The sequence below is a fragment of the Euphorbia lathyris genome, chromosome 2 (genome assembly GCF_963576675.1).
Source record: "Euphorbia lathyris chromosome 2, ddEupLath1.1, whole genome shotgun sequence".
In the NCBI taxonomy this organism is placed as follows: Eukaryota; Viridiplantae; Streptophyta; class Magnoliopsida; order Malpighiales; family Euphorbiaceae; genus Euphorbia; species Euphorbia lathyris.
The window spans coordinates 10,442,442-10,460,224 of record NC_088911.1 but is presented as its reverse complement, the minus strand read 5'-3'; the positions used below and the strand labels follow the sequence as shown (position 1 = coordinate 10,460,224).

The 17,783-nt window shown below is 36.2% G+C and overlaps 1 protein-coding gene across 1 annotated transcript; it reads left to right on the top strand.

Annotated features, from left to right (window-relative positions):
- The first annotated feature begins 11,804 nt into the window (after positions 1-11,804).
- On the top strand, positions 11,805-17,704 carry LOC136216576 (uncharacterized). Its single transcript, XM_066003118.1, has 9 exons — positions 11,805-12,182; positions 12,286-12,387; positions 12,503-12,727; positions 12,851-12,909; positions 13,448-13,539; positions 13,660-13,772; positions 15,000-15,062; positions 16,366-16,446; positions 17,389-17,704. Exons 1-8 carry the CDS (start codon positions 11,835-11,837, stop codon positions 16,441-16,443), a joined length of 1,080 nt encoding a protein of 359 aa, XP_065859190.1. The 5' UTR covers positions 11,805-11,834; the 3' UTR covers positions 16,444-16,446; positions 17,389-17,704.
- Positions 17,705-17,783: the final 79 nt, after the last annotated feature.

Here is a 17,783-nt window from a genome sequence, read left to right as displayed (position 1 = left end):
GAGAGGAGGAAGTGAAGGAAATTAGGGCTAAGGTAAAGCAGCGGAAATATAAAATTTTAGCCTATTTCCTTTTAACCATAGAATCCGTTAATCGTTATTTCATATAAAGAGGGATAAAAAGGAATACCTTTTGATGAACAATCTACCGTTGTTAAAGAAGCGCCCACAATTCTTCTCCGAGATTCCAACCACAAAGTTTAATACGGTGAGGCTAAGATGAAATCAACCCTTATGAGATGCAACCAAAATAGATTGCCTCTAATTAACCAACACAAGATCAAGGAGAAAGAGGGATGAATAAGATTAATCAATCGATGGAATGCCGTATGAATTCTTGTCCACGAACTTGGGGAATAGAATTCTTTTCTCTCTCTCTCTAAGCAATTTCGAAAATCACAAGTGGGGAGGCTTAGGGCTTGGTCGAAATTCAATATAGGGAGGGGTATATATATTAGCTTGTATCTAAACCCTAGTTAGATAGGAATAGGTTACTTAATAGGAATCCAATTCGGAAAAGGATTCCTAATTATTATCTCACTATATATCTAATATATTTAGGATAATAATAAATAACCTAATTGGATAATAATAGGAGAATATTAATCTAATTAAAACTCCTAATTAAATTATCTTTTAATTAATTTAATTCATAATCCTAATCAAATTAGGATTAATGGAATAAAATCAATCCCTTACTAATACATACAAATTTCGGCCCCCTCATTGTATTTGGGCCTTACTGGGCTCAATTGGGCTTCCATCTATTAATCATATCCATCTCTCTTTTGGTTCCAAGTCTTATGTGTGATCCATTAGGTCCTTACTACTTCTGGCCGTATGCAATCTATTAAATTAATTTCTTCAAGAATTATATTTAATCCCTTGCATAACGGAATGATGTACAGAGTATGTTATTGGCAAGTCTGTAATCATTCCCCCAGAGTCCGTTAAGAAGACAGGTTGATTCTGTCGTTAACCCTTCCGTATTAGTTACGGTATAATACGATCCTTTATCAACTACATCCTTGAACTGAATCTTATGACTATGGGTAATGTCAAGTCACATATAGCGAGACGTTCGTTTTACTTGTTATTGGCCGAGTCAACTCAAAAAGATAGGTTAAGTGAAATCTGTATTTCTACTCTTAAGCTATCACCTTGCAAGGGTTTAGAGTCAAGTCTTCCATAAGCGATCCTTGGATGTATCTCCCATTAATCGGGAGTGATAAATGCTCAATCCAATGTATAACTACCCTGAAATTACTTCCTGTGACACCCAACCTTTGCAGTTCACACCCCAGAGTCATCTCTGTTAAGGATCGTGGGACCACAGGATCAAAGTCTCACATTCAGTAATTCAGGATGACCAATTAACATTCCTTTGAGTCTGAGGATTAGTTATACCTATTAATACCAATGAGATGAACAGTTGACAATGATGAATCTACCCATCCTGTTATCTCAAATCGGATCCCCAATCCTAATGAACAACGTTTCATCGGATCTATGTAACTGTCCAGATATCTGTATATATGAAGCTTGTGAGATCAGCTTTCTGTCGGACAGAAGACATTGTTACATACAAGTCTCAACAGTGATATATCAATCCTAAACATATCACTTGACTTGGGGTGGTTTTAAGTTTATTAGTTTATTATAAAGTTTTGTCTCACTTCATGCTTGTATGAACACTTTATAATCACTTTAAACAAACTTACGGATTTCCTTTTATTAGACTTTATTTAGTGCTTAAAAGGGATTGCCTTTATATAGTTATAAAACATATATCTCATTAAAACAAATGATATAAAGAACAATTCATTTACAATAAGTTTGTATCCCGCAACAATTGACTATAGGACACAAAACCCCAACATAGTCCCACTTGGACTAAAGCCAATTGTTTCTAAAACTTATCCCAGTAGAAGTTAAATGACGATCATGTACTTTCTGGGTTAAAGGCTTTGTCAACGGATCTGCAACATTGTCCTCTGTAGGTACTCTTTCTATTCTCACATCTCCTCTAGCCACAATCTCTCTTATGATGTGGTATCGCTTTAGGTAGTGCTTGGATGCATTATGAGACCGTGGTTCCTTTGCTTGCGCAATGGCTCCATTGTTATCACAGTACAGAGTAATGGGATTGACAATGTCAGGCACCACACCTAGTTCTGTAATGAACTTTCTAATCCAAACTGCTTCCTTTGCTGCTTCCGCAACAGCGATGTACTCTGACTCGGTCGTAGAGAAAGCTACGCTTCCCTGCTTGGAACTTTTCCAACTGACCGCGCCCCCATTTAGGATAAACAGGTATCCTGATTGGGATTTAAAATCATTCTCATCTGTGAGATGACTAACGTCTGAAAATCCTTGTATTTTCAGATCTCCTTCTCCGTACACTAGAAACATATCTTTAGTTCTTCTCAAGTACTTAAGAATGTTTTTGACGGCAATCCAATGCTCGTCTCCCGGATTCCCTTGGTAACGACTCGTTACAGATAACGCGAATGCTACGTCAGGTCTAGTGCATAGCATAGCATACATAATCAAACCGATCTCGCTGGCGTACGGGACTACAGCCATGCGTCATTTGTCATCATTAGTTTTAGAACATTGATGATTGTTTAACTTTACTCCATGTAACATGGGTAAGTTACCTCGTTTCGATTCAAGCATGCTAAACCGATTTAACACCTTTTCAATGTATGTAGCCTGTGAAAGACCAAGCAGTCTACGTGATCTATCCCTGTAGATCTTTATACCAAGTATATAGGCTGCTTCACTGAGGTCTTTCATTGAGAAGTTACCGGATAACCATATTTTCACTGACTGTAATAGAGCAATGTCATTTCCCATTAACAGTATATCGTCCACATATAGTATGAGAAATGCTATAGAGCTCCCACTTGCTTTCTTGTAAATGCAAGCTTCTTCGCAATTTTGTTCGAAACCAAATTGTTTTATGGTTTCGTCAAAACGCTTGTTCCAGCTTCTAGATGCTTGCTTGAGTCTATAAATGGATCTCTGAAGTTTGCAAACTTTATTTGCATCCTTTGATATGAAACCTTCAGGTTGCATCATGTATACATCCTCAAGCAGGTTTCCGTTTAGGAAAGCTATTTTCACATCCATTTGCCAAATCTCATAATCAAAATGAGCGGCAATTGCAAGCATGATTCTGATTGATTTGGACATAGCAACGGGAGAGAAGGTTTCGTCATAATCAATACCTTGTTTTTGATGATATCCTTTCGCTACCAACCTAGCCTTGTAGGTGTTAACCTTTCCATCCATGTCAGTCTTCTTTTTGAAGATCCATCTGCACCCAATGGGTTTTATCCCTTCGGGTGGATCAACTAAAGTCCAAACTTGGTTAGTATACATGGAATCCATTTCAGAATCCATGGCCTCAAGCCATGCTTTAGAATCTGGACTAGTAAGAGCCTCTTCGTAGTTTTCGGGTTCGTCGTCTAATACGGGAACCTCGTCATTATCTCCCACTAGAAAACCATATCTAACTAGGAGTTCACGAACTCTTCGTGATCTACGAATAGGTACCACTGGAGTCTCATCTAATGGGACTTCTTCGGGTATCTCGACCGCCTCCGTTGTTTCAGTCGGTGTTTCTTCCTCTTGAACTTCATCGAGTTCAATCACGCTTCCCTTTTGTGTTTCTTCGAGAAACTATTTCTTTAAGAAGGTTGCGTGTTTGGATACGATCACTTTCTGATCATCTGGATGATGGAAGTAATATCCCATAGTTTCCTTAGGGTATCCAATGAAGAAACATTTATCAGATTTAGAATCTAATTTGTCGGACGCAACGCGTTTGACATATGCTGAACAACCCCATACTCTCATGAAAGAGAACACGGGTTTCCTACCAACGAACAATTCATATGGCGTGGAACTAGCGGATTTAGTTGGTACTCGATTTAGGGTGAAGAGGGCAGTTTCTAAGGCATAGCCCCAGAACGTCTTTGGAAGTAAGGCCATGCTCATCATGGATCGTACCATATCTAAAAAGGTACGGTTTCTCCTCTCGGATACACCATTGTGTTGTGGCGTATAGGGAGGTGTCCATTGTGAGCATATCCCACATTCAGTTAGATAATTCAGAAAATCATCAGAAAGATATTCGCCACCTCGATCGGATCGAAGTGTTTTTATTTTCTTTCCTAATTGATTTTCCACTTCATTCTTGAAGCATTTGAACTTGTCAAAAGCTTCTGATTTGTGCCTCATCAAGTAGATATAACCATAGCGAGTATGGTCATCTATGAAGCTAATGAAGTATCAGAATCCTCCTCTTGCTTGGACTGACATAGGACCACATACATCTGAATGAATGAGTCCTAGAGTGTCTGATACACGCTCACCTTTATTGCTAAAGGGTGTCTTTGTCATTTTACCTTTTAAACATGATTCGCATGTTTCCAATGATTCAGAATCGATTGGATCTATAAGCCCATCTGAATGTAGCTTTAGCATGCGTCTCTTGTTTATATGGCCTAAACGACAATGCCACAAGTAAGTTGAATTATCTAGCTTATGTCTTTTGGTATCAATTGCAAAAACAGGAGTTTTATCATCTAACACATAAATCCCATTTTGTGATATTCCTGAAAAATAAAAGATCGAATCTTTATAAAAATTGCAACTATTGTTCTTTATTGAAATATGAAAACCGTCGTCAACGAGACGGCTAATAGAAATAATGTTACGAGACATCTCAGGAACGTATAAACAATTCCTTAATTCTATGACAAGCCCAGAGGGCAAAAGTAAAACATAATCTCCAATTGCGAGGGCGGCAACTCTTGCTCCATTTCCCACTCGCAAGTTTATGCTTCCTTTCTTTAGTTCCTTAGTCTGTTTTAGCTCCTGCATATTTGTACAAATATGAGATCCACATCCGATATCAAGTACCCAAGATTCAGACAATGAAACCGTATTTATTTCAATATAGAATATACCAGACGTAGAAGCACCGCCTTTTCCCTTCTTGAGGGTGGCTAGATACTCCTTGCAGTTTCTCTTCCAATGCCCGTCTTTACCACAGAAGTGGCACTCTCCTTTGGGCTTCTTAACTTCCTTTCCCTTGGACACATCTTTCTTACCTTTCTTGGGATGTTTAGAATTGGGAAAGTTCCCTTTTCTTTTCTTCGATCCCTCGATTACAAGAGCCGGTATGGCCTTGTCTTTCTTCATATTGGGCTCAACTGATTTGAGCATGTTTGCAAGCTCTTCAAGAGAGGTTTGCAAGTCATTCATTTGGTAGTTCATGATGAACTGTGAATAACTCTCTGGGAGGGACTGAAGAACCAAGTCGGTACTTAATTCGTTGTCCATCACAAATCCAATACTAGAAAGTTTGGTAATATAGCCTATCATCTTGACACAATGTGTCATGACAGATGTACCCTCTTGCATCCTGCAACGATATAACAATTTTGATATCTCGTAGCATTCGCACCTGGTTTGTTTCCCAAACAATTCCTTTAGGTACATGATGATGGAATAGGCATTCATCTCCTCATGTTGCCTTTGTAATTCCGACGTCATCGATGCAAGTATGATGCAAGCGGCATGATCATCATCAGCCTTGTGCTTCTGATAAGCATCAATTTCCTCGATGGGAGCATCATCTTCAGGGACAGGGGGTATCGATGTATCAAGTACATACCCAATTTTCTCGAACTTTAAAACAATTTTGAGGTTACGAAACCAGTCGGTGAAGTTTGAACCATTCAATTTGTTATCGGTAAGGATGTTTTGCAGATTGGTTTTAGTCATGATTTTAAGAGTGTGTGTTTAAACAAAACCTGAGAGTGAGAAAGAGTAATCGTATGTCATTCATTTGCTTTAAAGTTTAACAATCTAAAATTATAGGCCTTTTAATTTATTTCAGATTGCTCCCACTATTTTGCCAAATTAATAACCCTCCATATTAATTCGAAGAATTTCACAAATCCTTTAGTGAGCTAGGATCCTAACTCCTGAGATTTCGCCTTGAGTTTACTCAACAAGCTAGTCTCATTCATTAGGTAGATTCATATAATCAATCACATCTCTAATGTGATTCCTAGGTTATTGGGTTACTAACCACATTAGTAACTAATATGCTACTCATATTAATCCCAACCGTTTTGCCCATTAGTTTATGACAACATGAGTTTACTCATCCAATTATCATAATCTAATTTAAGTATTACCCCATATTCATGAAAAATGATTTTCGATAATTCAGGTGTTACCATAAGACCCCGAGCTTGAGTTTACTCAACAACCCAAAGGTCCCCAGTACTGCCGGCTGAATTATAATATTAGGGAGGGGCAACCGATTTTAATAACTTACTTAGTTACTTAACTTTTTAATGAGGGATTTTATTTAAGTCTCATAATCTAACTTAGTCTTGATTTGCTTTAGCATACATCAGACATACATACATTCACATACATTGGCGTTATGGACACATCATCTAAATTATTCCGTCGAGCCAGAGACGGAATAAAAGGCCAAACCTAAGGAAATACTAACTATTACATATTTCTCTTTAGGTCCTCCGTCTTCTCCTTGGCGCCTTGAAATTACATTTTAATTTCTATACTACTATAAGAAAACTTCAATTGAATTGAAGGGAATCAGATGAGAGGAGAAATTACAATAGATAGTAGAATGGCAGGACGCGCAGGCCCTATTTCAAAAATACCAAAAGACTAAAAGAGGGTCCAAATATGTCCATAACTCCAAACATGCATAGACTCAATTAAATAAATTTAATTGGTTGATTACATAACCGGCTTATGTAATATTTAGGTTAATCACATTAACTCGTCAAATTAACTTTCATCCAATTTTACTTCTAATCGTTTTGTATCTTTATATTAATCCTTAGATTAATATAACCATATAAAACGTTGATTATGCTCGTCCCATTTATTTTGATTTTAATTCATTTAACACTTTGATTTACATATTGGTAAAAACAAACATTTAAACGAATTATTCATTCGATAATCAAAACATAAAACTATTAATTTCTGAAACATATATATACATTTAACATAAAACGATTTTAAACCTATTTTAAAATCAAGTGGGTATCGGGCCGGGCCCGAGGGCGGGCTGCTGCCGATTGGCAACAGCCCTTAGGGCACGGGGGGCGCTGCCGCCTTGCGGCAGCGGCGCCCCTGCGCCGCACGCGGCTGCTGTCGCGAGGCAGCAGCCGCGTGACAGCGGCCAGTCGCGCCGTGAGGCGCGACTCGGGTTGCTGTCATATATTTTTTTTATATTAAATATATATATATATATATCAGTTCTAAAACAATTTTAAAACGGTTTTCAGAAATAGGATAATCTACAATAGATTTCCGTTGTATCATTTAGAATTAATAAAACTAATTTTATCAACCTAACTATAAAACTAATAGGTTTTGTTATAATGATTATCAACCGAAATAATTAGGAACATAAGCATAATCAGTTTTAATTAACAATTAATCAAAACTTTATTTATCTTTAGAATTAATTAATCAATACTATTTGTCAATTAATCCTAACCATAAATATTTATTCAATCCTATTGAAAACTTCTATATTTTCATATATGAAATAACGGATTTAACGATGGCTCTGATACCACTGAAGGAAATTAGGGCTAAGGTAAAGCAGCGGAAATATAAAATTTTATCCTATTTCCTTTTAACCATAGAATCCGTTAATCGTTATTTCATATAAAGAGGGATAAGAAGGAATACCTTTCGATGAACAATCTACCGTTGTTAAAGAAGCGCCCACAATTCTTCTCCGAGATTCCAACCACAAAGTTTAATACGGTGAGGCTAAGATAAAATCAACCCTTATGAGATGCAACCAAAATAGATTGCCTCTAATTAACCAACACAAGATCAAGGAGAAAGAGGGATGAATAAGATTAATCAATCGATGGAATGCCGTATGAATTCTTGTCCACGAACTTGGGGAATAGAATTCTTTTCTCTCTCTCTCTAAGCAATTTCGAAAATCACAAGTGGGGAGGCTTAGGGCTTGGTCGAAATTCAATATAGGGAGGGGTATATATATTAGCTTGTATCTAAACCCTAGTTAGATAGGAATAGGCTACTTAATAGGAATCCAATTCGGAAAAGGATTCCTAATTATTATCTCACTATATATCTAATATATTTAGGATAATAATAAATAACCTAATTGGATAATATAGGAGAATATTAATCTAATTAAAACTCCTAAGTAAATTATCTCTTAATTAATTTAATTCATAATCCTAATCAAATTAGGATTAATGGAATAAAATCAATCCCTTACTAATACATACAAATTTCGGCCCCCTCCTTGTATTTGGGCCTTACTGGGCTCAATTGGGTTTCCATCTATTAATCATATCCATCTCTCTTTTGGTTCCAAGTCTTATGTGTGATCCATTAGGTCCTTACTACTTCTGGCCGTATGCAACCTATTAAATTAATTTCTTCAAGAATTATATTTAATCCCTTGCATAACGGAATGATGTACAGAGTATGTTATTGGCAAGTCTGTAATCATTCCCCCAGAGTCCGTTAAGAAGATAGGTTGATTTTGTCGTTAACCCTTCCGTATTAGTTACGGTATAATACGATCCTTTATCAACTACATCCTTGAACTGAATCTTATGACTATGGATAATGTCAAGTCACATATAGCGAGACATTCGTTTTAGTTGTTATTGGCCGAGTCAACTCAAAAAGATAGGTTAAGTGAAATATGTATTTCTACTCTTAAGCTATCACCTTGCAAGGGTTTAGAGTCAAGTCTTCCACAAGCGATCCTTGGATGTATCTCCCATTAATCGGGAGTGATAAATGCTCAATCCAATGTATAACTACCCTAAAATTACTTCCTGTGACACCCAACCTTTGTAGTTCACACCCCAGAGTCATCTCTGTTAAGGATCGTGGGACCACAGGATCAAAGTCTCACATTCAGTAATTCAGGATGACCAATTAACATTCCTTTGAGTCTGAGGATTAGTTATACCTATTAATACCAATGAGATGAACAGTTGACAAGGATGAATCTACCCATCCTGTTATCTCAAATCGGATCCCTAATCCTAATGAACAACGTTTCATCGGATCTATGTAACTGTCCAGATATCTGTATATATGAAGCTTGTGAGATTAGCTTTCTGTCGGACAGAAGACATTGTTACATACAAGTCTCAACAGTGATATATCAATCCTAAACATATCACTTGACTTGGGGTGGTTTTAAGTTTATTAGTTTATTATAAAGTTTTATCTCACTTCATGCTTGTATGAACACTTTATAATCACTTTAAACAAACTTACGGATTTCCTTTTATTAGACTTTATTTAGTGCTTAAAAGAGATTGCATTTATATAGTTATAAAACATATATCTCATTAAAACAAATGATATAAAGAACAATTCATTTACAATAAGTTTGTATCCCGCAACAATTGACTATAGGACACAAAACCCCAACAGGAAGAAGAAAGGAGAAGGAGCTTCAATCGATTGATTTTAGAGGTAGAAATTAACAAAGCGGAGAGAGAAGAGAGAGAAAGAAGAAGGAAAATAAAAAAATTAAAAAGAGATGGAGAAGATGATATTTTTTATTTTTATTTTTGATTTTGGGGTTTATTTGTGATAATTAGATAATTAGGGAGGTTAATTTATGAAATAAATAAATATAAGGACCAAATTAACTCTTTTCTATTTGAATTTTAACACTATTAGTCAATTTGACATCTGTTTGCTAACGACGTTTAACATATACCTCTGTTTATAAAAAAAAACCACAGGTTCGCGTTTGCAAAATAGGTAAACCACATGCATTTTTTTTGTACTTATCCCTAAGAATAAATAATAACAATTAAAATATATACGATTATGCAAAATATATACTAACATGCAAGATATATATTAATAAATGTATACCTGATCGTAGTTAACTAAGACTTAATTTCCTTGTGAACCTTCATCCAAACTGTATCAAGGGTTCCGGTGGAGGAGTCAAGCTATTACTTTAATTGGGCGTGTTCACTCTCTACTTTACAGGTAGTTCTATTGCCAAAATGTAGGACATTCTTCGTCCATGCAACAACGAACTTCTCCTCATGAACTAACCACGTTCCCTCAATATAAGAGACAACCTAAGGATACCATCTCATTGTATCCATCATCCGCATCACATTTTTCTTGTATTCCTCTTCAGTTGGGGCTTCTATAAAAAATTTCCATTTTCCGTTCTTGAATAGTTGTGCATAATCCTTATCTTTTCCCATTATTCCATATACCATATCTTCTACATCCTTATTGATATGCCAAATACAAGGCAAATGAGGTGATTGTGGGAAAATCTCCCTAATTAGCGTCATCAAACCCAACTTCCGATCATTGACAACAGTAGTCGGGTGCACATCAAACCCAATCAAATTTTTAACCTCTCCATCACCCAACGATAGCTCAACTCAATCTCATCTTTCATAATTGCATAAGCTATCTTGAAGTTATTATTACATGGAGAGTCATCCCAACAATTTCGAAAAAAGGCTATTATACTTATTCATTTTGTATGTTGAATCCATACCAATGTACCAGTGGTAGGTTCAGAGTAATTCTACCGACTTTGGATGTGCCATAAACATATGCGTCAACACACTGGTATCCAGCTCGACAATCGTCCAATGCGCATTCTTGTTCTTGATAGCTAAATAGAAAAATTGACTCACCATGTCTCGACCCTCAAAACCAATCTTCCTCAAATGATATCTGTAGTTATACACATATTTTCTAATTGGGTTGTCCTTTGGATGCTTTTCATGAAATGTCACCAAAATAGCATTGCTTTGCTTGAGCCGAACTCATGTCCTGCACTATTTTTTGGACTTGGGACTAAGTCCGCTCATCTGTCGATATCCTTCTGAATAAACAACAAATGAATGGTTGTGCATACCCTTAATCCCTTCTGAAAGCATGATCCCCCAATCGGTAAAGTCTTGCAATTGTACGACTTTTAGCTATAATTTACACTTGCACGATTTTGTCTTAGTTTTCCTTCGTAAAGCTTCATCCAAACTATTCAAAACTCCCATGTACCGTTCACCACGAGAATATCTCAAGAGTTTCTACTTTCCTCCATGTTTATGCGAAGCAATAATCAGCTCGAAACCATGTTCAATGGCAACTTTTTTGACCCACTTGATCGCTTCTGAACTTGTCTGAAAATCATGTTAGTACAGAAATGGCTACTGTAATCGATCTGTCACCACTAAAATCTTCTAATGGCACCTGAACATAAATGAAAATCATAACAATTGTTAAAACTTCACTTAAAACGAATGTAAAAGTCAAATAATATTGCACATTGACATGTCCATATGCTTAGGCGGTTAGGAAAACCGCCTGGCCATTGACCAGACATTATTTCTGGCCGCCTGGCCATTGGCCAAGCGGTTTTCCCAAACACCTTCAGGAAATAATGTAAATTTTTAATAAATTTTTACCTCGTCTACGCAATTATTCATTTCTAGGGTTCTCAGGAATTCATCGATTATTTTTAAAATTTCAGTTTTAATTGAAAAAGAGAAACCATTTACCGTTTTTGAAAGAAATATATGAAAATGGTAAAAATATCAAGATGGGTACAGTAACTAGTAAAAGGGGTGGTAAATAAAGGGTTACTAGTGAGGTTCTAAGGGCATATTTGTAAATTCAAGATTAACTAAAATGATAAAACCCTTGACTTCCATTCCAAATTGACAAATTTTCCTAATTTTCGCTTTCGCTTTCGCTTTCGCTACAGCATAATGTATTTTCCATACCCTCGTTACGCGCAATACTATCCCAACACCACGTCGTCGATGATGGCACAACCGGTTGAAATTCCGATAAGCCACTTCCCGCCGGTCACCTTACCCCGTCCGGACCTCTACACTCCCACCAAGCGCCGTCGCGATGAGTTTGACGGTGCAACTGTCGCCATGAACGGCGAATTCGAAGGATCGGCCGCAAAACGGGCTAAAGTTCAAGATGTTATATTCAGGATTGTAGTGCCGGCAAGGCAGATCGGGAAAGTTATCGGCAAGGAGGGGTGTCGTATCCAGAGGATTCGTGAAGACACTAAAGCTACTATCAAAATAGCTGATTCCGTTGTGGTATTAATCATTTTTTCAGTTATGGCTTTGTTCAATTTTAGGGTTTTCGGTTGGCAATTTCGTTTATCTTAGATTGAATGAGAAATTTGTGTTTTCTATGCAGCGGCATGAAGAGCGGGTAATCATTATAAGTTCGAAAGAGAATGATAAATCTGTTACTGATGCCGAGAATGCTCTGAAGCAAATAGCAACTTTGATTTTAAAAGTGAGTCTGCTAGAGGAACTAACTTCCTTGAATCATCAATGGCGCATATAGCAACTATACATTTTATCAGAGTTTTCAATTTAGTGTTTTCTCACCGTTTCTTTGAAATATACAGGAGGATAATGGTCCAGCAGAAGCATCAAAGGTGGTTGCTGCAGGTCATGTTGCTGCAAATACTATACGGCTGTTAATAGCAGGGTCACAAGCAGGTTTTTTGATAGGTATGTCTGGACAAAATATAGAAAAGTTAAGGAATTCTTCTGGTGCCTCCATCACCGTACTACCTCCGAATCAGTTGCCCCTTTGTGCCTCTGCTCTTGAATCTGATCGAGTGGTGCAGGTGAGCTTGTTATTATTGTTTAAAGTACAATGATCTTGCTGTAACAAGGAATGGAATTTCAGTAGATGAAAACCGCTTTTCTAGAGTGTAATTATGAAAAAGTAGAATTTCTGTTGAATACAGATATCAGGAGATGTTCCTGTTGTTTTAAAGGCTATTGAGGAGATTGGTTGTCAACTCAGGTATGATTGTTATGCTTGTCATGTGATTTTTTTCTATGCTTTATGGGAAACTATAGGCCTAATACATACACAGCTTTCCCAAGTTGGCCATAAAAGCCGATTGCCTTCTGAACTTTGAGACTGCTTAGTCCCTTGAAGTTGCTCAAAGTGAGATTATTAACCCCTAAGTCGAGATTTGGATAAGTTGAACTGCTCATCACTTTAAGCAAGTGTTTGGGGCCATTAAGCCAATTTAAGTCTTTGTTGCACGTAAAGTGAAACAGACACAGGGAGATGTTATTTGTAAAACATAGTCTTGAAAACATAGCACGGAAATGGAAACGAAGCTGAAACGGGAGTGGACACAAAAAGCGTAAACACTACAGCTACTGAAGAGGAGTTTCTGTGCTACATAGATTTAAGTAAGTTTGAAGAGTAAATGGTTGGTTTTCAAAGTTCAGGTGATAATCGGCTTTTGTGGATAAGCTTGGGGGGTTAAAGATGTATTAGACCAAAACTATATACAGGGTGGTTTATGCTTTAATTTCAATTCTTTCAGGCAAAACCCTCCTAAACAGGTGATTTCTATCAGTCCAACATACAACTACGGCACAGCTAGAACAACTCAGCCAATTGTGGACCCGACTTCAGGTTATTCAATGTTTTATATTTTAGAACAGTCCTGTGTTCTGACTGCTACATTGTGTGGCTGTATCAAGTTTTAATGTTTGTGTTATAACCACATCATCTTTAGGACAACCAATCTTGCAGCTGATTATGTAACCATGGAGATGATGGTCTCGGAGGCATTGGTTGGTGGCTTGATTGGCAGATGTGGGTCCAATATTTCAAGGATCAGAAACGAATCCGGGGCAATGATCAAGGTAGGTTCAACATTCACTCTATCTCTAATCTGTATACAAATTTGTTTATGGGGAAAAAAGGCTACAAAGCCTTCTTGTAGGGTTGTAAACAGGATGGGGACGGAAGAACATTTCAGGGAATTTCCGTTCCCATCCCGGTATATAAATCAGAGAAAAGTCCCTTCCTGCAGGAATTTTATTTATTTAACTTTTTATTTTAAATATTAATTAAAAAATAAATTTATATAAAATAAGCCATTATAAAAGATAACTATAATAATTTAACATTTTAATTAAAATAATACGTATAAATCTTTTAATCAGATTTTAAACCATTATAGAAGATATATATAATTATTCAACATTTTGATTAAATACATAGTATGATAAAATTTTTAATTAGAGTTATAAATAGATTTATTAAGTGTAAAATTAATACTCCCTCTGTTTTTTCTATATGTTGTTGTTTAAGGTTTATCAATTTGTTCATTTTTATATGATGTTTTGTCTTACAAATGCACTCTTTGCAAATTTTTATAAAATTGCCCTTATTTATGAGGGAGGTTTAGTATTAATGTAAACAACTCCAATAATTAAGAAGAAAAAGAATTTTTGTGTGGAAAGTAGAGTTTTAGAGGAGAAGTATTAAGGGTAAATTAGTCAGTTTAATAATCTGACTAATACTTCATTGGTGTTTATGAAAAACTTTGAACAACACGTATACAAAAGAGCAGAGGGAGTATTAATATCTAAAGAATAAAGGGGGGCGGCCCGGTGCATTACGCGTCCCCGCTAAGCGAGGGTCCGGGGAGGGGTCCCACCACAAGGGTGTACTGGGGGCAAGCCTTCCCTTGCCAATTTCTTTGGCAAGAGGCCGCTCCTAAGACTCGAACCCATGACCTTCGGTCACACGTAGTTTAGGATGGGAATCCATGCGGAGCGGGAAGGACATTCTCCATCCCTGTCCCAACTTCCGGGATGAAAAATGGAGGAACTTTTTCATGGATTTTCTATTTCCATCAGGGCAGATCCTGGCGGGACAGGGAATCCCTGCCTCGTTGACAACCCTATTTCCTTGAATTAACCTTGGCTAATCGAGGATACCAAGACTTCCCTTGTCTGTTGTCTACTTGTCTTCGCCTCACGATTGGTTCTAGAACATACTTACCGTTGCATTGTCATATAATGCCTATCGAACCCATTTTATCCTTTGCAAATGAGTTTCTGTTCTGTCGATTTTACTTGCAGGTGTATGGTGGAAAAGGTGAACAAAAAGATAGGCATATACAATTTGGTGGCACCGCTCAACAGGTATAATACAATTTTTTCTCTAAGCAAAATAAATACTCAGTCTCATTGAAATAGATACAAATTTGAGTTCACGCTAAATAGGAAAAGAATAAATATTATTAATATTTTCTAATATATCCTCAATTAGTGAAGTGTAACCATGAATAGGGGTGTAATAGAAGCAGTGGCAAATACAGGATTACTCGGTTGGGGGGCCCGATTTTACACGTGCTAAATCGAACTTGCTCAATTGTTTTTTTTGGTATATATGCGTGTTATAATTTGAATGGTCAAGAACCAATTTTTAAGTATTAATGTACAATTTCTCAAAATTAAGCTAGATTTCGTTTAATAGTCCTAACATGTAAAAAAAAATTGGATTTAGGGAGGGTTGAACAAGTTAAAAAAAATTGATTTCAGAGGGCCTATCAGGCAAAATAAATTAATAATTTGGATTTAAGGAGGCATAACAGGCCAAAAAAAAAAAAAAAAGAAATTTGGATATAGGTAGGCCTAACAGTGCAAAAAAAAATTAGAAATTTGGATTTAGGGAGTACCTAATAGTCCCAAAATATTGAAATTTTGAATTTTGGACAAGCCTAACACGAACACGTAATGGGCCATTTTGGAGGGGCTTATTCAATACTCGATAAAAAAAAAAATTGAGACAGGGCGCCGAAACTATCCGGGGTCAAGGTGGTTCCGGCGGCCGGAGGGGCTGGGCCCCCTTGTCTACGCCCCTGAATAGAAGAATAGCGGTTATTTGTAGTTTAACCATATTCTAATATAAATGTTGGTTTTTTCTGCAGCTCTATTGACTTTGTAAAATATCTATAATTAGGTTAGATTTGTGCAAATCAAGAAAATTCTGTTAAACAATAAACGATATAATGAGGGTAAAATAGGTATATGACCATAATTTTTGCTGACATGGATAAAAAAAAGTCGATGATGCAGGTAAACTTGCCCACGTCATCATTTTGTTAATTTTTCTACTGATTTTGTTGATGGACTTTTTATGTTACAAATTACAATGATAGTTTAAGGACATGTGTGTCATGAAATGAAGTTTAGAAGCTATAATATTAGTAGCCTTATAGATCAGGGGCAATGAATGTAGTTGCCGAGTTAATGGGCTTTGTAAAATATATGCAACTAGGTTTGATTTGTAGAATAGAACCATTATTTGTTAAGAGCATCTTGGAATATTTGATGTTGGGTCTTTCTGGAGCAGTCAAAAGTTAAAAACTCAAAATAAACTGCAGACTTCAGAACTGAACATTTTTTATTTATCATAATTTGTAATTTGTTCATCGTGTGACAGGTAGCATTGGCAAAGCTACGGGTAGATGAATACCTTTATTCTCAGATGGTACAACAACAAGCTGGCCAACAGCAGTAACTTGTAAGTTTTTTCTGGTATTGAATGCCCTAAGTTGCCTCATGTAGAGTTGCTTGATTTCCATTTTTCAAATTTCTGTCTTGCGAAAACTGTGTTTGGATATATTTGAAACTTGTTACGAAATTAATCTGAATATCATAGTTATCCAAGGCGCCCCTCAGGCTCAAGGCCCTAGTTATGTTGCCTGAGAAGTCAAAAGGCGGGCTGTGTTCAAAAGGCGCGCCATTGAGTGCTTTCTAGCCCTTATCATCTATATCATTTTTGGTTGAAGAAAGTGCTTATTATGTAGGATAAAAATATCATGAACACCTCTAAGCTAAATGCTAGGCTTAGGCTAAAACTCTATTTTCTAGTGTTTGGAAAAGAATTCGTACAGTTCTTACGAGATTAGGATGAAGAAGAATTAATTTGAAGATCAATTTGATGTTGGAGATGATTGATAGTGGTGGTGATGACTTTCATGAATGATGAATATGGATTATAGACTTTAATCTTGTTGAAAAGTAGTTATTAAGATGTCTTTCTAGATAATTTTTTTTTTTTAAATAATACATGACGTTTCGATTCAATCCCTAAAAATTAATTGATTTTTTTTATCAAATATACCCTTATTTAAATTGTTTATTTATTTATTTTGGGAATAGATAAATTTTTATTAGAGAATGCAATTAATTAATATAAGGGTAAGAAAGTCTTTCAGTTAAAATTAATTAAATTTCTTAATTCTTGTTCTAGAATCTATTAAGTCACTGAATTATTGTGCCTAGGCTTTGAATACTTTCTAAGAACTTGCACCGGAAATGGTTATTATTTTTCGTGCATTTATATTATATAATTTTTCTTGCTTATATTATTTTATTTTTTTCATTTATATTATATAGTCATATGAAACACATAATTGTCACACCTAAATCTGATGTGAGCACTAAGCATATTCTTTTTCAGATTGCAGAGATGATCAAGCTTAGTTCTTTCTTGTAATCCGCATGGATAGATGATTCCTCAGCAGCTGAAACTTGCTTCGTGTTCGTTTGTTTTGGGGTGATGAACTGCTTGTCAGGATGTTTATTAATAGTTGGCACAGTTAAATAGTGTAACCCTTTAATCTTAATGATTATTTGGTTGATATGGTCAATTTTATTCGAAAAAGAGAGAACTTTCCGCATGCTGTGTATATAAGTTTGTTTTGCTTGCTACTAAATCAGCGGATGTACACGTTTTTGTTTTGCTTGCTACTAAATCAGCGGATGTGCACCTAAAACGTGTCCCCAACAATAGCCAGAACAAAGGCAAAATTTCCTTTTGAGGGTTTGAAAATTTTTCATCAAGACTGGCTTTTA